This window comes from Pteropus medius, unplaced genomic scaffold (assembly GCF_902729225.1).
Source record: "Pteropus medius unplaced genomic scaffold, Ma_sr-lr_union100, whole genome shotgun sequence".
Lineage (NCBI taxonomy): Eukaryota > Metazoa > Chordata > Mammalia > Chiroptera > Pteropodidae > Pteropus > Pteropus medius.
The window spans coordinates 240,676-268,506 of NW_024351546.1; the positions used below are offsets into that span (position 1 = coordinate 240,676).

Below are 27,831 nucleotides of genomic sequence, written 5' to 3' on the forward strand. Positions count from 1 at the left end.
CGGCGAACTGCAATATTTGATTTATTTTATTGGAGAATTTTGTAACTAAGTCATGTTGATTTCTAGTGTTTTAGAAGGGGGACACATTTGCGAATTGTATGTATGTCTATACTTTGTGTTGTCAGTTATCTGTTCCTATGAAACAAATTACCCACCCAGAACAGAGGCTTTAAACCACACCGTGTTATTAGCTGTCATCATTCTGTGGTTGTCTGGGCTCGGCTTGGTGGTTCGGCAGATCTTACTTGGGGGCTCTGTTGCCCCCAAAATGGTGGCTGGGTGGCTCCACCTCCCATTTTTGTGTGGTATCTCTCTCTCTACATGGTTCCTTCCAGCAAGTTGGCTAGGCTTCTTAACTGGCAGCTCAGGACTCCTACAGTGTTAAGAGGATGGAAGTGGGCACTGCTAGTTCTCTGAAAGGCTTGGCCTGGTACTGGACTACCTCTCATACTGCATCCCATTAGTGCATATGGTCAAAGGCTGCCCAGTTCAGTGAAGGGACTTCATGAACCACACAAAGGCGAGAACACTGAGCGGCCACCACAGCCAGCTTTGGTGTCAATGTCTGGTACGTAAAATGATTTGGTACTTGTACTTTAGCCTATTTTAAATAGAAATGTAACCTTTTAAATAGCTTTAATACCTATAGAACCATTTGGATATGAGTCTCTTTGGGGAAAGATGTTGATCTTTGATACATTTTTTCCCCCAATGTTAAACTAACCCTGCATTCCCAGTATAACCCCACTTTGTTGGATTTGATTTGCTAAAATTTTTTTTAGAATTTTTGTATCTGTGTTTATGAGGGATATTGGACTGTAGCGTTCTTTTCTAGTCTTGTCTAAGAGGACCAGAGTAACCCTGTCATAGAATGAGTTGGGAAATACTTCCTCCTAATTTTTTGGAAGAGTTTGTATAAACTTGGTATTATATCTTCCTTAAATGTTTAGTAGAATCCACATTTAAAACATCTGGACCTGGAATTTCTTTGTAGGAAAGTTAACACAATTTCAATTTCTTTCATAGCAATAGGGCAATTCAGTTTGTTCTGGAATGAGCTTTTTGCTAATTTCCATCTGTTCCATTGAATTTATTGGCCTAGTGTTCATAACATGCATTATACTTTTTGTAGATTCGGTAGTGAATCTTATTTCTTCTACTGGTGAATTATTTGTCTCTTTATCCTGATCATCCTGGCTAGAGGTTTACCAATTTTATTAATCTTTCCGAAGAACCAGCTTTTGGCTTCGTTGGCTTTTTTTTTCCGTTTGTTTTCTATTGTAGGAATCAATGAACTTTTTCTGTATCTTAGACTTTGTAGGCCAGTCTCTAGTGGCTGCCACTGTAGCACAAAAACAGGCTCTGGTTGTACCAAACTGTTTACAAAAACAAGCCATGATGCTGGGCTTAATCTGTAGCATATTGTTTTCCAACTCCATTTTTTTGTTTCTTGACCTCTGTAATCTTCAGTATTTCCTTTCTTCGGCTTACTTTGGGTTTAATTGCTCTTCTTTTTCCAGCTATTTAAGGTGGAAGCTGAAGTTACTGAGTTTGAGGTTTTTCTTCTTTTCTAAATTAAGTATTAAATTCTATGAATTTTTCCCGAAGTAATGCATTAGCTCCACCCCAACAATTTTGGTATGTTTTCATTTTCATTTAGTTCAAAATATTTTCAGATTTCCCCCACCGATTTCTTCTTTGCTTTGTGGGTTATTTAGCAGTGTGTTATTCAGTTTCCAAATATTTGCAGATTTTTCCAGATATCATTCTTGATTTCTAATTTAATTTCACCTTGGTTAGAGAACATACTTTTTTCATGACTGGAATCCTTTTAATTATTTGAGATTTGTTTCAAGGCCCAGAATATGGTCTGGCTTGGTAAATGTTCCAGGTGCACTTCTGCTATTGTTGGCTGTTAGGTTCTATAAACGTCAGTTAGTCGATAGTGTTGTTCAGGTCTATTAGATCCAAACTCTTTGCCACTCCAGTCCTAGCCAGAAGCCCAAAGTGAATGAAGATGTGTACCCTTTGATGAGTTTTGACAAATGTATATACCCATGTAACCCATTGAGACTTGGCTATTTTATAATAACTAGTAGAATTAATCCCCATTCATTGCTCTTTTCTCAGAGTTTTCCAGATTATTTAATTTGCTTATCTAGTTGTACATATAAACAGAACTGTTGAATTCTGAGACAAGTAGTTGACTGGAGCAGGAAACACCTATTTGTATTTTTATTGGGAATATAGTACATTAATCAGTTTAATGTTGTTGAGTCTTCCTGTCCAAGAACTGAGCTTTCTATAGTGCTTTAAGATTTTTCTCATACAAGCACATATAGTAAATGTACAGGGGACAGGATGCAGTAGCTGCAGGATAGTGGTTGCCTCCAGGAAGGGGAATGAGATTAGGCGTAGCACTTCTATCTAAAATGCTGTAGTGGAGGATGTGGTTCCATAGTATAGCGGTTAGCATGTCTGCTTTACACGCAAAAGGTTCTGGGTTTGTGACCCAGTGGAGCCACGGTCCATGGTCTACAGCCATGCCACCCTGAACAAGCCCAATGTCTGATCTTGGAAGCTAAGCAAGGTCGGGCCTGGTTAGTACTTGGATAGGAGACCACATAGGAAGACCAGATGCCGTAGGCGTAAATAATAATAATAAATAATTTTAAAAAATAAATGCTGTAGCAGAATGTTTTTAGTCATCTAGTTGATGGGCACAGGAGTGTTTCTTATAAAACTTTTTCTGTGTTTGAAATCATAATTAAAAACAAACGTAGAAGTTAAATCAATTTTAATAGAAAAGTTTATTGCAAATAGTGACTCTTCATATTACAGTAGTTTATTCTGATAAACCAAATGACCATAATTTACTTGTATTTTGAATATAAACCTATGCTTTTTTAAAACATGTAATAGAATTTCCAGTATGATATTTCAGTGAGGAAAAGATTGCATTCACAATAAATACCATCGTCCCTGAGTCCATAGACTTATATTAGGACTTCCTGAACAACTGAAAGGGCTTTCCCTCCTTTGTCCTTTACTGCTGGGTGAGTCACAGTGAGTGAAAGCCTTTCTGAAATGTTTCTATAGACCCACCATCGAGAGGACTAAACCCAAAGCAGTAACAGTGGAATGGCAAAACTGTACAGAGCCCTAATTTTGCATTTTAATCTCAGAAGCCAAAGTCAAAAGCACAACATCGAAATTGTTTTATTTTACCAGTTTCTTTTAGTCATTCGTAGCTGAGAGCCCCATAACCTGATTTCAGTGAATGAAATTGGGAATTTTACCAGGAAATTACTCAGGACCACTAATTTAAAAAGTAGTCTTTTTCCAACATGTCTATTTCCCCAACATCTGGCTCATATGTCCAGGGGTACATGAACAATGAGCCATAGAAAATTATGGCAACACAGTGGCTTAATTTTAAAAGATGCTCTTTCAAAATGAATTCCAGGGAAACAAGCAGTCTTTACACAGAGAGGGAGGCTGAAGTGATCTTACTGATTAGTTTGTTGAGAGCTCTAACTTTTTCTTCCAAGATCCGGTTTTTTTTCTCAGCTCTTCGTTGCTTCTCTTCAGTGACCTGAAGTGCTTTTATCAGGTGAGCATTTTTCACATAGAGGTCCTTGAGCAGCAAATCAGATTTTGTGTTCTTCTCAAACTAAGGGGAGAAAGCCATACTTTACTGTAAATCTAGTACAGAAATGCTACACACTACTAGCTTGTCCCCCTTTACTCTTTCATCTTTTTTCAAACCATAATTTGGGGTTTTTTACAGATCTGATACAAACATCAAATGTCATGACAATTTTTGTTATCCTGGCGTGAGAAGAGGAAATTGAGAATCTCAGAACAGTGGTAGAGAACATTTAAGTCAACTTTTTGATTTTACCATGAAATGAAGACATAAAAAGTTAAAATCCATAGGCCTCAAAAAGGACTATTCAGGACAATGTAAAACAAGAAATTTGTCAAGAGTGCCAAAAATGCTTAGTTCATCCCGGTGTGCTCTGTAGACCCATCACGTCACCCAGGACACACTGAGGTACTGCATTCACGCTTGCAAACTAGCGTGGTCACCATACACAACAGCCGTAGGGGCTTCAGTGATGAGGACACAAGGCCACTCTAGTCATGAGTCCTGATTCAAGATACAAAGGCACAGAGGTCCTGGCTTTGGGCTTCTTAAGCCAACATTTGATTCAATTAAGTAGTTACTGAGCACCCATCATGTGCCAAGCACTGCTTTAGCAACAACCTTGCTTTCATGGAGCACTTATTCTAGTGAATGGAGACAGATCAGAAACAACTGTGCAGTGTCAGATGGTGAGAAGTGTTAAGAGAAAACCTAGCTGGGGACAGACAGCTGAGGAAGGGGTTCCTATTTTGGTTGAAGTAAATGAGAGCTGCTCTGCACAACATTTGAATAGAGGTCTGAATAAAGTACTGAAATAAGTCATGAAGCTGTCAGGACATGAACATTCTAGGCAGAGAGAGAAACAAATGGAAGGACCTAGAGGCTGCCTCATGCTGTGGATGACAATGGCCAGGAGTCCTGTGGCTAGAGGGCATGGTTTTGGGAGGCCAACTGAGAGGCCATGCTGGCTACGTAGGGCACTAGATCTTGCAGAACCTTGGAGACCACTATAAAAACTGCCTTTTTTTCTGAAAGACCTGGGAAGACTAGAAGACTCTAGGCAGAGTAGGGCCAGCACCTCAAACACTTTTGTAAAGGACTTCTGCTGCTCCTGTGCTGACAACAGATCAGAGGAGGAAAAGGGATTCCAAGGATGAAGATGGCAGTGGTGGGGTGAGGTGAGGTGGGGTAAGAAGTGGCTGGGTTCTGACTCTACTCTGAAGGTGGGGCTAGTAGACTAGATAGGGACAGTGTGAGTGGGGGTGGGTTGGGGGAGGAGCTTACCACACTCCAAAGTTTTGGACATGAGTCAGTGGCAGGCGTGAACCACAAGGGCACTCTTTGAAGGGATTTCTGTTAAAAGGAGCAGAGAACTGGTAGGACCCAGAGGAAGTGGGGCTTGGGGAGGGTCCAGGTGAGATGGCACAGGCCAGGTGAGAGTGTACATTTGCTTTGGATTGAGCACTTCTGGTCTTCCAAGGAGACCAGCTGTGATCCCAGGGGAGAGGACAGGGAAGAGGTGCTGGAGGTCAGAGGGGAGAGGGGAGTGCAAGCAAGTCAGAGGTTGCAGGCTGTGTATGTGGACAACAGCCAGAAGACTAAATCAGAACTGAGGTTTGACCAGGTGAGAAGAGATAAATTGAGTGTGCAAGGGAGTGACTGTAAGGGGGAGTCATGAAGAGACTGTGACAGTTGGAAGAGAAAGTGAGCATAGGGAGACAGATGGTCAGTGGATGGTAAAGCAAATCCAGGGAAGGTGGGGAAGGAAGGGAACAGACCTAGAAGAGTGACTGACTCAGCCTGGAAACTTTCTACCATGATTCAGGAACAAGAGGCAGCCCAAATGTTTCATCCCATTTGGGCTCTGCTCAGGATTCCTCAGATAAACCATACTCGATTACTATGTAGTAAAATATTTATTACATAGCATGGCCTCTCAGTTGGCCTCCCAAACCACATTTCGCATAATTTCCTCTTGCACTGCCAACAGAACTCTTCTGGAGTGGCTGGTGTTTGCCTTTTCTCTCTCTCCTTCGCCTCTAGCTTTGCCGCTCCTCTCAGCACCCGGGGTGCTGGCTGCTCCACCAGTCCTTACTGATTTAACTTGCTGGCTGAGTGAGACGAAGTTTTTGTGTTGATCAGGGCAGCTATGACCTTTTTTGTCGTTCTTCTTTGCTCCCTATAGCAGCCCTTGATTTCTTTTTTTCCCTGAGTGATTGCTTTAAAAACATAGGTCATCATGCTTACTTCCAATGGCTTCTAATTGCAATTAAATTAAAATCTAAACTACTGACCTTGCAGGAGCCCTGCCTATCTATATCTGTCCATCAGTTCACACCAGCCACAGCAACCTCCTCAGTGGCCTTCAACGTGCCATGCTTGGTCACATCTAAAGACATTTGTCTGCACTGACCCTATTCCTGGAATGCACTTCCTCTTTGGGGTTCCAGCATGTCCCCCAGCACACAGGTGTCCTCGCGATTGGAAGTGCTACTGGCATTTAGCACTACAATGCACAGGACAGTCCCATCCAATGAACATTTTCCCTTCCAAAACACCAACCTGTTCTTTGTTGGCGGACAGAGTTAGACCATCCCATGGCTGGGTCATTGGTGTCTGTTCCCACACCATCTCTTCAGAGTGGTCCCATGACTATCCCCACCAGCTCCCACCCATCACCATTTTCTTTTCTTCAGAGCACTTTTCAGAACCTGAAGTTATTTATCTTATTGTCTGTCTTTGCCTCCAGAATAAGGTCCTTGAGGGCTCATATCAGGGTTTACCTAGAACAATGCCCTGATATACACAGGTGCATGGTAAATATCTGCTGAATGACTGAATGAACAAATGAATGAATGTCCTTTCTGAGTCATGTGAATACCTCAAAAAATGTCTTAAAACAATTCACAAAAGAAAATAAACACAATGTGCAAACAGGGTAGGGTACATATTTAGTAAAATCAGTTTTCTATTGATTTTGTTAATCTGACAAAAAACTGCACAGATTCTGAAAATGAAGTTTAAACAGAGCCCCAGATTCAGTGGCTCCAAATGAACATGGGGTTCTCTTGCATTCTGTGACAAGACAGTCTCTTTCTGGATCAATTATTTGAATACCCGTAAAAGGGGAAAAAAAAAAAGTTCTGAAAGAGGATATGCGTGTGCATTGACAGAAGCCCTCACTCACCTGCTCTCCCAGCTCACTGACTTTTTCTTGTAGGAGCATTTCCAGGTTCTTCAAAATCATTTCCATCTCTTCTACCTGCTCTTCTGTGTCTTTAAGCTGTTTTTTATGTTCTTCCTGCCACAAAAGGAGGTTACAGACCAATATTTTATACTTAAAAAAAGGATCCATCTCAGGCTTACTTATTTTAGAATGGAAATTAGCTGAAATGTACAAATCTGAGTAACTATAGATAACCTTTCATCTGTATAGAGTAATAGTTAAAAATGCTGTGTCACTAGCCACAAAACTGTTTTCTCTTTATAGTTTAAGGATAATTGGCAGACTGCTTTGTCTTAAAAAAATTAATCATAATGACTCCAAAGTGAGTTTCCCCAAACATACCAAGTATTTCTAAAGGATTTCTGATTAAATTTCTTTGTCACAATCTATAATAGTTTCTCTTGTCTAGCTTAACATTTGCATAATGCTGAAAGGTTATTCGCCAGAATTTATGCTTTACAAACATTAAATTTACCCACCTTTCAAGCTTTGCTCTAATTTTTTCCCTCATGAAAGCACCTCCTGCCCTCTGGCTCCTGATCTCCACATCCCTCCTGCCCTGGACTTAGAAAATCTAAAACAGTGCTGCGATCTCCTATAGCTTCACATGAACTGCTATCCTGCTAGTACCTGTCCCACTCGCTCAGCTCTGTGACCTCCTAGATGTGCCTCCTGGAACCGCCTATGGGTATACCAGTGACAACACTGGCTCCCTGCCACATGGCTCCATGCTCATCCTTACCACGGCATAACCAGAGGTGCCTTAACTACTCTGTAGACACCTTTATTTCCCTTCTCTGGACTTTGATCAGTGTGGTTTGGCAGGGGGGGTTGGGTGGGGGTGGGGAATCATCCTCTAAATCACAAAGAAGCGGAAACCAGCTCAGAACAACAAGATTGCTAAAGTATCTTGTGCCAGTAACAATGGCTGACTCCTTAGCTTCAAAGGGTTCAAACTAGCCAAGGCAATTTCTCAAGATTCCTTTCAGGCTTAAAAATAGAGAGGGGAACCCCTAAATACACAGAGGCACCTCTGAGAAAGTGCGTGCTTACAGTGGGAAAGCTGAGAGCCCCCCACAGCCCTGGAGGGTCCTATACCAAGGCTGACCTCTCTACAGCGTTGAGCATCTTGCCCTCTCACATCAGGCGACCACGGACAAGTCCAGCTATGGGGCCAGGAGCCATAGAGGGAACCTGCAGCGAGGCTCAGCAGAGGGAGGTGCTCAGGTACCATACCAAAGCCACATGAGTTAGAGACGCCTTCCATACTGTACTTGGGGTGGCCTGTCCCAGTGTACCTCTTTATTCCCTATCAGCCTCCTGGCCCTCCAAGTGTACCCCACATCTGAGTCTGCACTGGGTCCTCAGGACACCTCCCACTATTACATACCTGCTATTCTCTCCTCCTGCTGGAATACCTGGCTCCCCCAGGAAGAAATGGCTACCCCCACTCTGAGTTCCTGTACCTCACACTGTCAGAGCACCCCAAGGTTCCTGTTTGTCCCCAGAAATGAACTTCCTGCCTCCCCATCTTTGTACCTCCTGGGCCTTGCAAGAGCTAGCTAAATGCTGGAACAGGAGAGAGGAATCAGCGGTGTGACACCCACAGGCAAGTGTAACTTCAGGGCTTCACTGTGTACAAGTAAATATGTGTGAGACAGGAGCATAGAGCTTGTTACCTATGGGGTCTATTCTGCTGTGTGGCCTCTTGGCTGCCTTGGATCTGACACCATTTCCCTTCCTCAGAGGCCACCCCAACGCTTTCCTCTGGCTCAGTTCTGTAGAGCTGGGGTCCCCAACCCCCGGGCCACAGACTAGTATTGGTCCATGGCCTGTTAGGAACCAGGCTGCATAGCAGGAGGTAAGTGGCGGGTGAACAAGTGTCAAACTTCATCTGTATTTGCAGCTGCTCCCCAGAGCTAGCATCACCACCTCAGCTCCACTTCAGATCATCAGGCATCGGATTCTCATAGGAGCCCTGGTCCCTGGTGCCGAAAAGATTGGGGACCGCTGCTATAGAGGGCATACCCAAAGGCATGCTTACTGGCCTTCCCTTGGAGGTAAACTGAGGGATAGCTCTTCACATGGTCTGCTCAAGGTCAACCCAACCCTGGAGTAGGCCTGACTTCAGCCCTGGGCCTGGTAAGTGCCCCACTAGCTGTGTGACTTCAGGCCGGCCCAAAAATGTCTCTGGGATGGACCCAGCACCTCAGGCCGTCACATACACCCACTGGGTCTTGACTTTCTTCAAAGGTCTCTCTCAGCTGTGGCTCTGATAGTCTTAGGCTCTGACATTCCTGTTCAGGTGTTGAAGTTTTTGGATTTGGTCACCCTGTTATTAAAAAAATCAATTTCGCAAGGATAAGAAATATCTCAGCAATCTAATACGTTTGATGCAGAAACTTCAGAAAATTACAGAATACCAAAAATTACAAAATTTAAATCACTCATGATCCCAGCAGCCCAAGGACCACACCTGACATCGTGCTGTCATTCTTCAGCCCTTCCCCTACACACAGCATTTCTACCGATGAGACTGGTACAGTGTCGTATGCTGTGCTTTCCTCCTTATTACATCTTGATCTTTTCCCCATGACATTAAATATTTGAAAACACTATTTTTAATGGCTATACCATAATTTACTGACTCATTCAGTAAATTGTTGATACATGATTCAAGCCGATTCCAATTCTGTTTTGCTATTACAAATACCACAGCAATGAAAATATTTCTAGCTAAGTCTTTACACGATGCTCCGGTAAAATTCTCATAGTAGATCCATGAAGTCAGAGGATACTGACATTTTTGAGGCTCCTGATACATACTTTGCTAAACTCCTCTGGAGAGGTTGTACCAATTTACTCTCCTATCATCAGAATTTAATTCCTTTCTGCTACTTTTTTCTAGATACTAGGAATTTGCAAAAGCTGTTTAAGTCCACATATTTCCCAGGGCTTGCTTGTTAGTTAAGTCTGTCCCTTCATTTACTGGGGCAGTGCCCACCTCTTGGCACTTTAGGGCTGTTTCTGATTTAAGCTGCTACTCTAACATGCCCGCTCCTCTCTGCGCCATTACCCACAGGCCACTACTCTCACCTGCAGCTCTACCCGGCATCCAGCCTCTTCCAGTCTCTGTGTTAATACCTGAATGGTGATGCAGTTCTTCTCATTTCGGGCCTGCTGGGTAGAGACCTCCTCTTCCAGCTGAAGGACTCTGTGGTTAAGTTGGGTCAATTCATCCTTGCATTTCTGACTCTAGATCAAAAAGGGTTGAAACACAGATGGAAAAGTTGTTTTTTAAAACCAGCAGCTCAATTCAGATCATTTCAGTGGTTCTCGACCACAGAGATTATTTCCGTTTTTCTCTAGGGGACATTTACAATGTTTTGAGACATTTTTGGTTACCATAGCTGGGACAGGGGACTGCTACTGGCAGCTAGTGGGTTAGGTGCTCAGCATCCTCCAGTGCAGAGAATGATCCAACATAAATAGCAATAATGCAAGCATGTGAAACCCTGTTCTATTCCTAGAAGAAATGAGACACATCTGGACCACCAGAAGGTGGTTATATACCACGAACCGCCAAACCACACTTACGAAGATCTTTCATGTTTTTCTCACTTTTTCCATGGTTATTTCTAACATTATTTTAAGCAATTTGAAGGAAAAAACCCTAATTAAACTTAAAATTCATAAACCCTAAATTAATCTCTTCAAAATCTCCTCTGATCTTTGTCACTAAATACATAAATGTAGCTTTCAGCAGGGTGTAAGTGCTGATTAAATTGCATATTTTGCTTTTTCTCAATAACTACTGCCCAGCAGATGGTGGATGCTAAACAAATGCTCCCTGGGTGGATAAACAAATGCACTGTGAGTTGAGACAGCAACTAGGAAGTAAGCCCTACAGTCTTTCACCATGGAAATTCCAGTTATTTTCAACTATCTGTCACGCATATCTTCAGATAAGCCGTATTTTTGCTTATTTGCTTTTCCCGTAAGTTCTCAAGGCCAGGTGTGAGCAGCTCAGATGTTTTCAGTGGCATCCTCTGAGCCAGCTTCAGCACACTTGGCAACGCACACAACACACCCTTTCCCCAGGACTGTGCTAATAACAACTTCTATGTTTTTGAGGGTTTGATAAGCACATAATGGGACCTAGTTGTTTCAGCTTAGATTATTCAAGCTCAGTGAGCCTACATATTTTTCTTGCAATGACTTCTCATTTCTTTCTCTGTAAATTGATCATTTTGTCCTTTCCTTAGAACCTCAGAACTGAGGGTAGAGGTATTTTCACCACAACATAAGTTCATGGCAGTTAACATCTGGTATGAAGCTCTATTGTGTTTATAACATTTATTGTGAAAATTAAAATTGTTCTTCAGTATCAAAATACATTCACCTTTGTCCTCTGGGACAGCCTTGATTACATAAATAGCCAGAAATAAAATGTTTCGTCAACTCCTGGTTTATACACACTAGTAGATTTTCTTCTATTCATCTTTATTATTTAAAGTCTTTGTTTGGAAATAATTTCAAACTTACAGAACAGATGCAAGTCTAGTACAGAGTACATCTATGTACCCTTTACCCAGGCTCACTGGCTGACAGCATTGTCCTCATGTTTTGTGGTCGGCGTTCTCCACACACACGCATGCAAAGTGGTTCTCAGAGCCACAGCCCTACAGTACATTTCCTTTGAAGGGGAGTGTGCTTAACATGGCTGCCATGCCACTGGTCCAGGATCAGGTAGAGCCTTCATCTGTCAGGTCATTTTAGCTTCCCTGAATGTGGAATGTTTCCACAGCCTTTATCTCGTATGACACTGACATTTTTGACCAACACAGTCCCTCCCGTTCTCCCTTAACAGTTCCTCATTTGAGGTCAGTCTGATGCTCCCTGTGATTAGACCCAGGCAGTGCTCAGGTGCCACTGTGTCCTCTTCAGGGCACATTGGGAGGTGTGTTTATGTTGGTCACTACTTTAATTCTAACTTGCATTAATCTGGATTTTACTGTAGAAGGCAAAATGAGATATCAGCAGCTATCTCCTGAGCACATGGATATTTGTACTAAACGTTTATTTTGAATGTGATCAAGCCTTCAGGCCTAATTTCCAGTTTATAAAGAAAAACAAGCTCAGAGCACCAGACTGAATGACACTATCAGGAAACAGCTGGACAGATCCACAAGGCAGATGACCTACAAGACAACTGCCAGGTCTCTTTAAAAAGTCAGCATTATGGGGGAGAAACAGGTGTTCTAGATGAAAAAGACTATAAAGACATATCACAGCCAACCGTATTTTCCAAAGATGTCCTCAACAACCTCTCCCATCCCACATCCCCTCTGCAATGTGATCTAGATATTCGCCCACCAAAATGAGCCCGTGTCCCTCCCTGTGGCTCTGTGGGGTCTTAGTGGGAGTGATATGAAGTGACTTCGGAGGGGGTCAGAAGCCTTGCACCTTGCACCTGGTGCCCCTAGAACACTCACTATTTGATAACACCTCACAAAAATCATTTCAGTAGCCCAGCCACATGGAGAAATGATTCCAGCCTCAGCTATCTCGGTCACCCCAGCTATCCAGGCTTCCCAAACAAGGCTCTGATGTCACGGAGCAGTGATGGGCTGTCTGTTCTGTGCCCTGTCTGAATCACTGACCCAGAGGCTCTGAGAGCACAGTAAAGAACCTGTTTTATGCCAGTGAATCTGGAATAGCATTGATAGTTCAATGTAGTAAGTCAACCTTAACTGGATACCAGTTCCAAAAAATCTACTATATAAGACATTTCTGAATAATCGGAGAAATGTGGATATGGTCTGAATATTGGATAGATAATATTAAGTAACTATGATTAAGTTTGTTAGGTGTGACAGCAGTACTGTGGTTAGGTGGAAGACACACTCATTTTTAGGAGACACCCACTAAAATAGTATTATTATATCTCTAACTTACTTTCAAATGGTTCAGAAAACACAAACACATGCACAGAAATACAAAGACAGATATAAACAACTAAAGCACATATGACAGCTAACAACTGTTGAATTAAGTTGTGATATACGGCTGATCAGTGTACATCATTTCAACTTTTCTGTGTGTTTACAGTTTTTCATAATAAGAATCTGAGGGAAATAAAGCAAATGGATACCTATGATTCATTTACAGATATGTCTTAGACATAAGCTGGAACAGGGAAGGGATCAAGCTGCTCTCTGGGGCCAAGAAATCCCCAGATGGGTCATTTACAGAACAAGCTGGTCCTCAGGCAGAAGCAGAGTCTGAAGTTTTCGTCTTAAATCAATCCATGAATTATCCTCCTGATCGAGAAGCCCCAAGCAAGACTACCACATACTCACCATGGAAAGAAACACCCAAATCTGGGAGCCAAGACAAGTTACCTGCCCATGAGTGATCTGAGGCCATCTCCACAACAGAAACTTCTCATGAGCCAGGCATGGGAAGAGGCAGGCTAGGAGAGAAGAGCTATGGGGACTTGTCTCAGGGATGGAGCAGGGGTTTAAGAAGATGAAGGAGACAAAAGCATTCCTAGAACTAATAAGTAAACTCAGCAAGGTTACAGGAAGCAGATCAACACACAAAAATCCACTGTACTTGTATGTCCTAACAGTGAGCATGTGGAAACCCAAATTAAAAACATAATAGTATTTCTGGTTTCTGGTCTGGCATGTAAAGAGCTTGGAATTCATCATTCCCATTCTCTCAATAAGAAAAAAAGCTAACTAAACTGAAAATCAATAATTCTTCTTAGATTCATCAGAGAATTGAGGTCACCGGAAAAACCAATGCCCTGAAAACTGAAGAATCAGGCAAAGAGAATCACAGTTTACCAACAGCAGATGGCTGCAGCTGAAACACAACAGGAAACCGGAACTGTAAGGACGAATGCTGGAGACTGTGACTGGACTGGTTTGAGAGTTAAAAAGTCGTAGGACACCAGTCTTCGGGGAGCCCCCAACTTTCCTGAGCCTCATCAGGAAAATGCCCTCATGCTTCTAACAAGGAGACAATAAAGTGACTGCTATGGACCACATTCCTCCCCCTCCTCCAAATTCATACATTGAAGACCTAACCCCCATGTGATTGTATTTGGAGGTAATTAAGGTTAAATGAGCTCAAAGGGTGGGGTCCTAATCTGATAGGATTGTGACCTTATAAGAAGAAAAAGAAGAGCAGTCTCTCTCCCTCTGTGTGTCCACACCAAGGAAAGGCCATGTGAGGACACAGTGAGACGACAGCTGTCTGCAAACCAGGGAGGGAATTCTCACCAGAAACCAAATCAGCCAGCACCCTGACCTTGGAATTCTAGCCTCCAGAACTCTGAGACAATAAATCTCTGTTGTTTAAGCCACCCAGTCTGTAGTATTTTGTATGGCAACCTGAGCAGACTAATACAGTGCCCATTTTGAAGTACATGCACAGCACTCTGTTCTCCTGTCCTCAAACGAAACTACTTTACCAGAATGGAATCAATGTGAGAAGGGGATACCTAGCTTCAGCCTCTCCAGATTTTCTGTCTCAATACACACCTATCAGAGTAGCCAAAATAAAATAGTGACAACACTAAATGGTGGCAAGGATATGGAGAAACTGGATCAAGAATACGTTGCTGAAAAAAAAAAAAAAAAAAGAATACATTGCTAGTGGAAATGTGAACTGTTATAGCCATTCTGGATAGCAGTTTGTCAGTTTCTTATAAAATATAACATGTAACTACCATGCAGCTCAGTAACTATACTCTTGGGCATTTATCCCAGTGAAATAAATGAAAACTTAAGTGCATACAAAAACCTGCAATAGGAATGTTCATAGCAACTTTATTTGCGATTGCCCCCAACTGAAATCAGCCCAGCTATCTTTTTTTTAGTGCCAAAACACACTGTGGAACATCAATACCTTGGAATACTATTCAGCAATGAAAAGAAGCTAGCTACTGATACATGCCACTTGGATGAATCTATAGGGGGTATGATAAATGAGAAAAGTCAGTCCCAAAGGTTACATTCTGTATGATTCCTTTTATATGACATTTTTAAATCAAACAATTTTAGAAGCAAAGGACAAGGGTTAGAGCCTAAGGTAGGTGGGCAGGAAGGAGGTGAATGTGATTATAAAATAACATGAGGATCCTTGTGGAGTTAGAATTGTTCAGTATCTGGATACATGAACCTACACAGGATAAAACTGTGTAGAATTTAACACACACACACACACACACACACACACACACGAGTACACAAGTAAAACCGGTGAAATCTGCATAACATCCATGGATTGTATCAATGTCAATAGCTTGGTTATGATATTTGTAATAGGCTGATTTGTGTCCCACCTCCCAATTCCTATGATGCCTAGATCTCAGTTACCTCAGAATGTGACTATATTTAGAAATAGGGTCTTTAAAGAGGTGATTAAGGTAAAATGGGGTTATGTGAGTAGGCCCTAATCCAATATGATGGTGTCCTAACGAGAAGAGATTAGGACACAGATACGAACCAGGGAAGACCATATGAAGACACAGGGAGAAGACAGCCGTCTACAAGCAATCAGTAACTGAGGGTAACATGTTAATAACCCATTGAATAAAACGAGCCTATGATAGTAATATAATGAAATAAATGAATAAATAAATGGAGAAAAGAAAAAGCTCTTCCTTATACTGGAATACTAATTAATAAATATCAAAGGAATGGTAGGATTAGTCACCAACTGGCCACTATCATGGTAATAACTGACTCTACCAAGAAACAAAGTATGCTAAACTAAGTGGGTGAGAGTTTGATGAAAAACAGAATATTTACATAATATCAAAGTATCTACCCATAAAATACTCATTAATTACAAAGGGAAAAGTAACATTACTGTGGAATAGCCTCGCCAACACTACCTAACCAGGAATCACTAGGAATGGGACAAGTCACTGTAAACCTCACAGGATGAAATGAGAACATAGTATTATTTTTGGAACATTTCTGCCAAAGATATATAAGCTAAACCTAATCACAAGGAAACATCAAACAAACTAAACTGAGGAACTTTTTAAAAAATAATCACTTGTTATCTCTGAAAGTACCAAGGTCCTAAAAACCAAGGACAGACTGACTGAAGGAGACTAAATGCTATGCATGATTCTGAATGAGTGGGACAGCTGGCAAAGGGTAGGAGACTTAAGGCTTCCGCATCCATATTCATTTCCTGATTTTGAGGGGGGAGGGGTTTGACAAGTCAGCAACTCACTCCCAAATCTTTCAGAAAAAAGTTCTCTACTTTTTTTAAGTTCGAAATTATTTCAAAATCATGAGGGAAAAAAAGGAGGTATCAATACTTGACCTGTTTGTTGAGCTCTTCCACTTCAGAGCAGGCCTTTTCTTTGTCTCTCTTTAAAACCTCAATTTCCTTTCTGTTGAAGAAACAAAATTAACAATATTGCTGAGCAGACAGTTTCGTTTTTCCTGGTCATGGCGCACTGTTACCTCAGTAGCTTGGATATGTAGCTATATAACACTCTTACATCTGCTCCTGGTACCCTACAGCCACAGCTCTGTTACTGTTCTATGCTGCTGCTGCTGCTGCTGCTGCTAATCCAATCCAAATCCCAATCCTCAGAACCAGAGGACACTGCCAATAATATAGAACAAACACCCTCCGTGACTTTACTCAATTGTACACATTAATTAGCACAACATGTGACTTCACTCTCAGCAGCATAAATAAAGACCAAAACAGCCTTACATCTGCTGAAGCCTATTGCTAAGGGGTGCTGGCAGCAAAATTTAAGGAAAAAATGGTTTCTAGAGTGAAAAAAACTTAGATTTCAGAATTGCTATAATGTAATAGCAATCACTTATTGACTACAAGTTAGATTTCATATTTTAATCATCATGGCAATTTTATCAAATTAGCATTTTAAGAGTTGAGCTCATCTTCAATTTCAGAGGTGGAAAAAAAAAAAAGTCAGCCAACTATCCTTGGATAAGATAAGGCTGCGGTAGTGAGAGCAGAAATCCACTGACAGATTTTGTGTCCACTCCCCACCCCCAACAGTCTCTCCTGCCTCAGTGCTCAGTTCTCTGCACCCCATCCCCTATCCCCACCCCTCACCCCTGACTCTGACTCACTAAAACTGATACACCAGAAATGAACATTGAGAAAAGCACAGCTGAAACTACTATCAGGACATGAACGAACAGATTCTATTTGCCTAGAAAGGCCTCAGGACCATCTCTTACTCCTACACAAATGCTTGAAGCTTTCCCCATCCCTTAGCATGGTGTGGAATATTTCTATAGGGGTGAGAACTGCATGTACATCGACTTCAGAGATAAGTAGGCCTGTGCTGCAGCATGCACGCATTCTCTATTGCATACTTCTGAGACCAAGCACTCAGAAATGAAGATGGCTGCCAACATTTGGACGGGAATATGCCTGTCCAGGCTAGTCAGAGGTCAGTACAGCTCGCCCACTTATGGTTTTCCACTTATGGTTTGATCTGTGAACAAGTATCACTTTCTACAGCAATACCATCTAAGCTCATTCTACAAAGAACAAAACATATCATAGGCTGGAAGTTCCAAGTAGAACCACTGAGACAAGGGCCCTTACCTCTGTGCATCATTTGTCCTTTCTGTAGATTCAAGTTCTTGCTGAATCCTTCCCAGCTCATTTTTCAACAACATGTTTTCTTCAGAAAGCCTATCCAACTCAATTCTGCATGAAAATTGAAAAAAGAAAGAGTGGGAACTCCAGGCACTGGCCACCATATACAGTCCACCTGAGTCTGATCTTGTAGTTGGAAGGCATGGCGATCCTGACGTCTATACTTCGCCTTTCTTAGATGGCACATTTTTCCTTTTCCTCTAACCAGTGTTAACATGCTATGGTTTGCACCTCCCTAGAAATAAGCTACAGAAAAGAAAGCTTTCTTAGCTTCTAAAATGGTTACACAATTAACAACTCACTAAGGTATTCAGCACCTTGGTTCTATTTACTTTGTGTTTATAGCAAAACTGTTCCTGCATCTTATATCCTAACTGCAATGTGTGTCTGTGGTTGGTACTGATGCACAATATTGGGTTTGAGTCCTCAGGTTACTGCAAAAGATATTCATCTTCCACTAATGAACTCCAGCATGGAGCTAACAGTACAAGGAATCAGAAGACTCAAACACGCGGCACATTTTCATATTTAAGGAGAGCCCTTTACCCCCCATCCTATACTCTGAGGTCACAGTACTGGGAGGAGAAACCTAGGAAGATGGCCACAACGATTTATGGAGAGAAATCTGATATCAGGTGGATTCTTCAAGAGAAAAAATTAAGTATGAACAGCTACTACATGAACCAAGTCTGCCTGGAGCTACTTTTGTCTTCTGAGGACCCTTAGAGTCTCTGCTTCAGCAACATCATTGATGTATGGCATATGAGCAATTTACCAATAAATATCACAGATGACTCAGCTAAAACCTATCTATACTTGCTGCTTAGAGTATTCTTTTTTTTTTTAGAGTATTCTTAATACATATTGGTCTGACTGACATTTATTCCCCCTAATAGGTCTCTATCTGGCATTCCCTCATATTTTTTTCAATTTAAAAATACTCAGTCACATGATCTCATGTTTATTTTATGTATTATCCTTATAATATCAAGTATAAGCACCTCTTTCATAAGCATAAGTATAACTTTATCTCATGAGGAACTCAAGAGAAAAATAAAGAAATAGAAGTCATTGAAATTTTAAAAGCAGCAAAGGGTTTCAAGTAGGGGCATAAAACAAATGAGGTCTGTGTTTTGAAACTGTCACTCTGGCTCCAGGATGGAAAACAAATTAATTCAAGGCAGGTGTGTGTGGTGGGCAGGGTGGGTAGGTGAGGGCAGGGGTCTCAAATGATTACGAAAAAAAATTAAAAGGGTTTGTGTGTAGAGCAAGAGTGAGCAGAGGTGACCGTAGATAGGCCATATGGCTGTTCAGGCCATCCCTGCTGACAGAAATTCTTTTGCAACCCAAATGTGGTCATGTCACTCTCTGGACTTTGCTTTCTCTTATGATAAAGGTCAATATCCTCACCATGGCCTTCAAGATCCTGGAATTCTGACCTTCACCTAGCCTGGGTTCCTATGGCTGCTGTAGTTTGGGGAGATGGTCCCATTTGTTTATTTAGAAGTGGCTATAAGACCAAGAACACTGGAGTTGTGGCCAAGGGCCCACTGACTGGTGCTAGGGACAGAAGACCTGCCTTCACAGAACAGGGGCTGGGGCTGGGGGCCCAGCCTGGGGGTGAGGGATGCTGGTGGACTCAGGGGCGTCTGCTCCTTCAGGCTGCAGGTTTTGTGTGAACTGGATTCTCATTTCTATACATTCCTGTAGGCTTTCACCACACATGCATGTGACCCTAAAAAAAGTACATGGTTTGAGTAGCATGGCCTTTGTTTCCTCATCCTCAAAATGAGATAGCACATTGATTCCTAACACTGGGACATGCAAAAACCATGGTGCTCCCCTCTGGGAATGAAAGTTCCAAACATCTGTTTTGCTCCCAGCTGTAATCCCTAGCTGTGCTAGCACATAGAAGGTGCCCAATAAACACTATCAAATAAGTGAAGACCCTGCTGAAACTTGAACTGTGACTGTAGTTGTGGGGCAAAAAGCCTGGGGAGTGCAGCATGTCAGGACAAGGGCAGCCTTCCAGGACTCAGGTCAGTGAGTGACAGACCACTCGGGACGGGGCTGGAGAATCTGAACAGCACAAGTCTGGACATATATATCTGTCCATGGGGAAGTATCTGAAAGGAACAGCAGAGTGTGATTCTAGGCACTGGCTGCTTCCATGCATGAGTGCAGCTGTGGACTCACACATGGAGCACATCCCCAAAATGCTCACGCTGGGCCTGAAACCAGACCAGGCTCCATTTGTGGAGGGCTTGCTATGGAACAGCCATGATTGTTGGTGCATGTTCATACATTCATCTTGTGCTCCACGCCCCTTTTGAGGCACAGCACCATCTCCACTTCGTGGACGATGAGATTTAGAAGTCAGACCACCAAAAACAAGGATCTATGTCATTCAGGGACACCTGTATACAACACAGGAGCATGAAGCAATGCCCAGATGGCAATCAACAGCCCTTTCGTGGGTGACCTCCTGGAGGAGCAAGGAAGCTTGAGGACATGCCCTGGGGCTTCTAGCCATGCTCTTTTCTTTCTTAAGCTGGGTAGTGCATTGACATTTAGTCCTTTTGCTTTATCATAAATCCTACATGATTTTCTATTTTTTTTTCAGTGAAGTAACTTGTGCATGGTGCAGGAACCGGTGCCTGAGCTGAAATGTAGGTCTCACTACATGCCTGTGATCACACTCCAGGACAGACTCAGGTCTGCTGTAAACCAGCATCACCTGCTTGGACAAGTGACACAATACCTCATGGAGCTTCCAACTCCATATGAGGCAGGCACTTCACGGGTGTGCTGTATGGGAGTTAATGAAACCAATGACACTGCACTCAGAGCACTGACCATGTCACACGGCCATGCCTGGTATGCAAGTGACCATAACATCTTCCAAGGTAGCCCTATCTCCCGAAGAGCCAGGACAGGAGCACCTGAAGCCATGCTCTGCAGCATCTGGAAAAGCCCTTCTAGAATTCCAGGCTTCTGAAACAGAGCAAGTGCCAGCCTGGCGGCACATCTAGGCACTCTTTGCGCCTTGCCAACAGATCAACATCTCTAGGCTACCTCCTTGCCTTGAGGCTGCCCCTGAAGGCATCAGCTGTAGCAGCATCTAGAGCCCACTGGGGCACTCATGCCCAGCCCTGAGCCCCCTAGGTGGTATCAGGCAGCCTCGAACACAGTAGCAGAGGGGCCCTTTTCTTGAATGGAGAGCCTCCTCTGTTGCTGTTCCAACAGCACAGGGACTTGCAGTTCAAGGACAGTGACTGGCATATGCACTGATGGGTCCTGCTCAGCGTCAGCAGGAAGAGGACTCAGATGTCCGAGGATGGAAGTGGGGCTCCAAGCAGTCTGTTTTTGTCCTGTAAGACCAACAAGAGCTTCCTAAGGACAATGGCAGGGGACACTAGAGCCAACTGAGCTGCCCAGAAAGGCCATCTCTGCTCCCTCTGTCCACTCCCTGGACATTTGGTGACCCGTGGGATGCCTGAGGTTGGGGTTTGGTTACGAACCCTGAACAGGCACGAGGGTTACATAACCAACCCTGTTAGCAGCTGCGAGCTGGTTGGCTAGAAAAGTACATGCGTAGAGTCATTAGTAAGAGAAGTTAGAGAGTGTAGCCTGGCATTCTAAGAATGGGGAGACACCAAACATGTTGTTCTCCCTTGAATTTGCTTCTTTCTCAAGAGCCCAAACATTTTCCAGCTGCAGAAGTCTGGTTTTCACATCATTCTTCTTTTTCCCCACGGGAGTTTTAGCCTCTGCCTCCTCCAGGGTCTTAAGCTGTTTCTGCAAAGCCGCCTGGGGGCCAGTGAGCCTGTGGTGAGAGCTCAGGGTGCCCCTTCTAGCCTCATTCCTGCTATGCTGTAGCCCCCACTCCAGGGTGCTCTTGCTACACTGGGCCTGTTCCTCTGAGGCCTGCCCAAGGCTTGCCTCAGGGACCAGCTACCCGCTTGGGTTCCCAGCTTGCTCCTCAAGAATAGCCTGCTGCCTCTCAGTCTTCCCCCAGACCACCCTCTGGGGCTGAGTGTTCGAGGCATCTCCTTCAGTTCCCAAGAGCAGCTGCTGGGCTTCTGGGTGGCTTGGGCCAGCTCGGCCACCAGCGTAAGGCAGTAGGTTCTCCCGGACTGCTCCCCCAACCACTCCACATGGATGCACCTTTAACCACCTTCCTGTAGGAACAAAACCCACCTTCTTGGGGTCGAGCACATCCCGACTGATCTCACCAAGGCTGTGGCCGAGGCTCTTCGAAGGCACTCTGGCTGCCAGGGCAGGGGTTGGGCTCTGCTTGGCATCTACATGGCAAGGCTGCTCCCTCATGCCTGCATTGAGAGGTATGGGGCCACCTGTACTGTCCTGCTCACCACCTGCCACTGCTGGCCCATCCTTCAAGAGGGTCACAGCATATCTGCTTCCCAGGCAAGGCTTTCCACCTGCTTCCTATAGGTGAGCTCTAACTAACTTCTCCTTCTCAAGGGCAAAGGACCTGCAAAGCTATGCCTGCTCTTCACTCATCAATTCCTGTGCTCGAGTTGTGGCTGTTCACAGCATGCAAGGATCTTCTTTTCCCTCTCTTCCCTTTGTTTCTTCTCCAGGTCGAGCTACTCTGTCATCTCTCTCACTTGCAGCAGATGTTTCTGCAGCAACTCTTTCTTCTCCTGCTGATACTGTAGTGATAAGTTCTTATAGCAGGTGGCCTGCTGGGCTTTCATCCACGAGAGCTTTTGGTTCAACTCAACTTCCACCTTTTTCCTACAGAAACAGAATGAGTCACAGGCACTGCAGGCTGCAGCTCTAAGCCCGAGACCTTAGAAAAGCCACATGGGCTTTTCTTATTCTAACCATGGACCTCCTCTGCTTTTTCCTCTCTCACTCCCATGGCTCCTGCGCTTCCACCCATGCCCTAGGACCTTCCTTAAAGAGGCCACTGGAGGACTGGCCCTCAGTGAGATTGGCTTCCATATACAGAAGCCAACGTGGAAGCCACACACACATGTAACTGTTAAATATTAGCTGATTAAAAGCAAACAGAATTAAAACTCAGCACCTTAGTTGCACTAGCCAAATGCGGCTGGTGGCTGCCATAATGGACACAGCAGACACAGGGATGCCTCTCATCACAGAAAGTTCTAAGGATAGCACTGGCCTAGTGTTTTAGTAAAATGAGTGAAATTCACCCATAATCAAAACTGCCCTTGAAAACCCTGTAAGTTGATAGAACTGGGGCCTTGGAAGCCCTGGGAGAATGGAGTCACAGTTGAGGTAAGGGCTGCATGAGGGCACTGAGCCTGGGACGGTATGTTCTCTGCTCCTGTCCAGAGATAGCCTGAGCCAGATGGGGCTCTACCTTCAAGCTAAAAGGGGACTATGAGCAGCGGGAGAATATCCTCTCAACAAAGGCCAAGGCTTCCAGGGCCCGAGAAGCTAGGGACAGGCAGGAGGGGGCCACCTTGTACCTGTCCCTCTGCTGAATCTAGAGGGAGCTTTGGTCCAGTCCCTTATCACAGATTTCTTGGGTTCAGAGAAAATAACAAAGCTCAGGAGAAGCACATGACTTAAAAATGACTTATCTCCAGGTAAATGTCAGTCAGTTCCTGCACTCCCCAGAGGATGTCATTTGGAACACAGGGAGGAAAGGAGCAAAGGCGCAGACTGGGACATCTTATTCTTTCTCAGCACCTCCCTGGATTCAGATCACCCCCAATCCTCATGACAAGGAAAGGGAGCGCCCACCTCACTCAAGTCAGAGGGCATGACCTCCACAGGAAGGTCACTTGACATCCTGCTTTTAGTGTAGTGATTGGGGCCATATCTACTCAGTAACAACATCAGAATCTGACCGAGTCCACACAGAGGCCCTCTGTGAAGATTGCAGGTGTGCAGTGGGCCCCTTACCTGTGAACTGTCAGCTCAGTCCTGGGCCAACACGTATGGGGTGTGACCATCCTCTCCTGAGATGGGGAGAATTCAAGATTCTACGTGGTACAGGAAGGGGCTAGCTGACCAGCACTGCCCCTGCCATAACTAGTTACATTACTAAGTCATATCTATTCGAAAAGGAATAGGCATGGGGGTATTTCTCATGTAACCATGATACTATAGGACACGAAAGACCAAATAAACCTTTTCATTCCCTTGTTCATACATTTAAGCCTTTTAAAGAATCTCACCAACCCCAATTAATGGTCCTTCCCAATGTGTTAGGGCTTTTAAATCTTTTATCTATTTCCCCATGTGCTATAACACCACATCCCAGAAAATTAGAACAAGTTATTAAATGATGAAGAACATACTGTCCTTTGCTACCAGAAAGTCTGAGGCAGAAGGTGAAAACAGAGAGTTAAAATTCTATAAAGTAAATTGGTTCATTCCTAAGCTCTAGTCAATATATGTTTTAAATTTAAAGTAAAAATCCTTTTACGATGGCCTATTCTTTCAGTGCTCACCCATGTGCTTTAAGAAAACCACTCTGAACAGTTTGCCTAAACCAACTTTAAATTTTGGTTCCTGGCAAGAAACCAGAGACACGAAATCCTGAAAGGAAGTGGCACTGGACCTGATCTGCTGTAGCTCGTGCCGATGCCTCTGGTGCAGCTCCTCCTCCAGCTGGTCCTTCTCCTGGGCCAGCTGCTGGGCCAGGCCAGATAGTGCCTGTGTGTAGCGCTGCTCCATCTCTACCCTCTCCAGGTCGAACTTCCTCTCCAGCTCAGGACCATGGGCTGCACTCTGGAGCTGGTCTTGCAGGCCTTTAATGACCTCCTGAGATTTCACATGGAGTGACTCCAGGTCGGCTTTCTGATCCTCCAGCACACTGAACTCAAGCCTGAAAGCCTGCTCCATTTCCTTTTTCTCCTTTGCAAAGTCCCTTTTTATCACCTCAATTTCCCTTTCATAGTAATTTACCTGAGAAGAGAAATATGAGCGATGTCAATAAGGAGGTTCTCAAAATGACTTACTGACACTACAACAAAGAAGTATGACACTGCCAGGTGGGATAGCCAAAGAGTGGGTGGGTCAGACCTAATGAGGTGCAGGGGACAGCCATGCCCATGATATTCAAGGCTCCCCAAGTGCCCAGGTGGCTGCAGGCTTTAGTTATCCCCATAACCTTCCATCAGCCCTCTGAGACAGCTCCCTTAGGTGGGGAAGAGAGGCTGGGGACCAGCTGGGCTACTTGCCTGGCCAAGCAGCAAAGAAAGGCTGTGTGACAAGCCTTCAAAAGCCCAGCGGGGAAGCTCTGAACACTCTGGCGGCCCTGGTGTGAATGAATACTATCTAGCCACAGGGGCAAGGTTACTGCAGAAGCTTCCAGCTAGTGCATCCAGGGAACCCAAGGGGATGACTGTAAGACAGAGGTGGCCCTGACTCACTGCTATTCAGACTGAGACATCTGGTCCCTGATAACAAGTTATGGTCACTGTCCTTTAACAAAACCGACCACAATCCAATATCAGAGCAGGAGACACATTCAACTGAGAAGACAGATTTGGCCAGGGAGCTCCTGGCCACGAAGCCATGGAGTACCCCAGCAAGGGCAACGCCCAGAGCCATTTCATCTTTGAACAAAGCTGGGAGCTATGATTCCCCAATGGCAGAACAAGCAGAGAGGTCTGGCCTCAGCAGTAACCCTGTGACACTCCAGACAAACAACCCTATTCTCTCTCATTATTAGTTATTCCTTATGTCCCACCTTCCTCAAAAGAGGGCTCGAGGTTGAATGTCAATTTTATTTTCCTTTCCTTACAAACTTTCTTCCACTGAGCGGGCTTACTACAGAGTAGGGGATCTGCGGGCAGACATGTGCATACAGAACCATCAGCACAGTGTGAGTGAAGCTTTCTGGCATGCAGCAGGAAGCACCCGAATCTCCCTGCAGCCTCCCTCATTCCCCCTAACCTTGGTCTCCAGCTGGATCTTGAGATCTTGGTAATGTTCGTTCACCTGCTCCATCATTATCTCCGTTTCTATACTCACTGGAGTGGAATCACCCACAAAAGAGATGATGCCTGCAAATGAGAACATTTTTGCTTATGTCCTGCCAAGGACACCATGGAGTCTGTTTCCAACCCTCCCATATGACATTTGGATGGCACTGATTATTCATCCCAGCTTTCCTCAACCACCACAACAATGCACAACCTTCCACAGGCACCTTCTGAGAGAACTTGGTGTTGGCAGGAAGGCGCGGCCCTTGAAAGTTTCCATAGTCTGTTATACCCCATTCTTGAATCAGTATTTCAAGTCTTTGCCAGAACACAGATTACCCCAAGATATAACCAGGAGGTTCGATGCAAGATCTGCCAGGCACTTTAATTCCCTAAAAGATGCTGTACGTGGTACAGTTATTATGCCCTAAATTGTGTTGTCTGACCCAGGTACACAGAGGAACTGGGAAGACAGAAAAAAGTGTGACTGGTAGCACAGACAAATCCTTGTGACAGACAGTGTTTTATGATGAGGCATGTACATCATACAAATAATGTGATATTTCAATAAATAAGTCAGGCATGGAGTGAAGTTCTTGTGGAGTGAAGATTCTGAGAGATCACGAGAAGCCACATTTTGTTCCAGAAGATTCTCTTCACTAACAGTATCAGATATCTGGGCAGCTCATTTAGATGAGGGCCCTGTGGGCCCACAAGCTCCACCAGCCCTCATGGGATGCCAGGTGTAACCAACACTGTACACGTTAGGGGCATGTCAAAGGGTTGACTCAGAATGTGGGTTTTGGCCACTGCTAGGATTTCATCTGTGCTGATTCAGGGGCCGCAAAAGTGAGAGGAAAATACACAGCCCCTAAATCTTACCATCTTCCAGTTCCCAAATTATTTTCCATGAATAAAAGTGACAGACTCAGGGACATTGGGGCCGAGAGAACTCAGGATAAGCATCTAAGGAAAAAAGGCATCCTATTGCCTTGACAACCAGAAGCTACCATACGGGTCTGGCCAATGGGCCCAGGTAAACTGGCACCCATCAGAAATGGCTCCAGCTGGATGCACTGACAGGCTGGCTGCCACAATCCACATGGCCCCCTCCACAGTAACTCCCCCATCGTGATCATTCCCTCCAGCAGCAGACAGAACCCTCTTCCTCTGAGGGGGCCAATGGAGGGGTGAAGGAGAAGAGAAAAGGCCCTAGCTGGGAGATAGCTTTAGTTTTATCAGTGATAACATAAAGCATGGGGCTGCTTCTGGTACTACAGCCTAAGACCTTCCAGGGACAAAGAAGGTAACAAGCATCCCCTTCCCTGTGGCCACCCATGATGCCTACCTGTCCACTCATTACAACTTATCCGGGTATCTGGTAACATCTGACACGCCAGCCATACCCCAACAACTCTCAGCTGACGGAAATCAGGGCTGTTTTTCTCAGGAGCCATGAGATTCCATGACAGAACCCAGGTGAGAGGGTTCCCTCAGGGACCAAGGAAGGTGGACTCAAATGCACAAAAAACCCACATGGTTCCTGTGGAGGTCCCCACATTGGCTCTCTTAAGTACACTTTTTTCTGTTTTATTAAATAAGCTTTTCCCAAGAAACATGGGAAACCCCAAGTGATCTCAGGGTTACAAATGAGAGCAAGATGTTCTCTGAGGGGGTGTGGCCATTGTGATGTGTGATCGATGGAGGCAGTCAGGCTGCTGTGGCAGTCCCATGGTCCCCATGTCCTCCACTGGCGATGGCAGGCATGAAGCCATGTGCATCATGTGAATCCACATAGCACCTGCCCTGTACAACTGCCAGGAAGGGTATTAACCAGCCCAAACCACAATGTCCTCCAAAAGGACCACAGAAACCTCAAAAACAGCTATGGCATATGAATCCCTGCTCTAGTCTCTATAAAGAGCCAAGAACACGTAAACACAGGGCCTCAGGGCCTCTCAGAGCCTGGAGCTTGACCCTAATCTGTGGGCTGGATTAGGAAGCAGGAAGCCCTGGTCTTTCTCAAGTCCTATCTTCAGCATGCAGCTCTACTTCGAGTGGGCAGGTGCACCTTCTGGTATCACGGCCTCACCTCAGAGCATGAGGGTGAAACCATCCACATCACTCAGGCAGTAAACACCACCCCTGGTCTGCCTTGGTCCACACCTGGCCTCTGTGAATACCAGGGAGTCCCTGACCCATTTAGACAATTGAGTGCTGCCTTCCTTCTCTTTGTAAAAGCAGTCACAGACCCGAGACCAGCCCCTGCTCACCCCCAGCCTCCCCCCTCTTCCCTTCTCTAGATGCTGTCTGTGTGTCTGGCCCATGCTGACCACTCACCT

At 44.4% G+C, this 27,831-nt stretch overlaps 1 protein-coding gene across 5 annotated transcripts in view; it reads right to left on the reverse strand.

Annotated features, from left to right (window-relative positions):
• Positions 1-2,791: 2,791 nt before the first annotated feature.
• NINL (ninein like) overlaps positions 2,792-27,831 on the reverse strand; it is a 145,464-nt gene continuing 120,424 nt past the window's right edge. For 3 of the 5 annotated variants that reach the window (XM_039843552.1, XM_039843550.1, XM_039843549.1), the window contains 7 exons: positions 25,461-25,570; positions 24,121-24,467; positions 17,502-17,606; positions 16,230-16,299; positions 9,972-10,130; positions 6,837-6,950; positions 2,792-3,673 (listed from right to left, as the gene is read on the reverse strand). In XM_039843552.1, coding sequence (XP_039699486.1) covers positions 3,482-3,673; positions 6,837-6,950; positions 9,972-10,130; positions 16,230-16,299; positions 17,502-17,606; positions 24,121-24,467; positions 25,461-25,570 — 1,097 coding nt within the window. In that variant the 3' untranslated portion in view covers positions 2,792-3,481. Of the gene's footprint in view, positions 3,674-6,836; positions 6,951-9,100; positions 9,208-9,971; positions 10,131-16,229; positions 16,300-17,501; positions 17,607-24,120; positions 24,468-25,460; positions 25,571-27,831 lie in introns of those variants that run through there. The other 2 variants (XM_039843551.1, XR_005648841.1) reach the window with 2 other exon arrangements.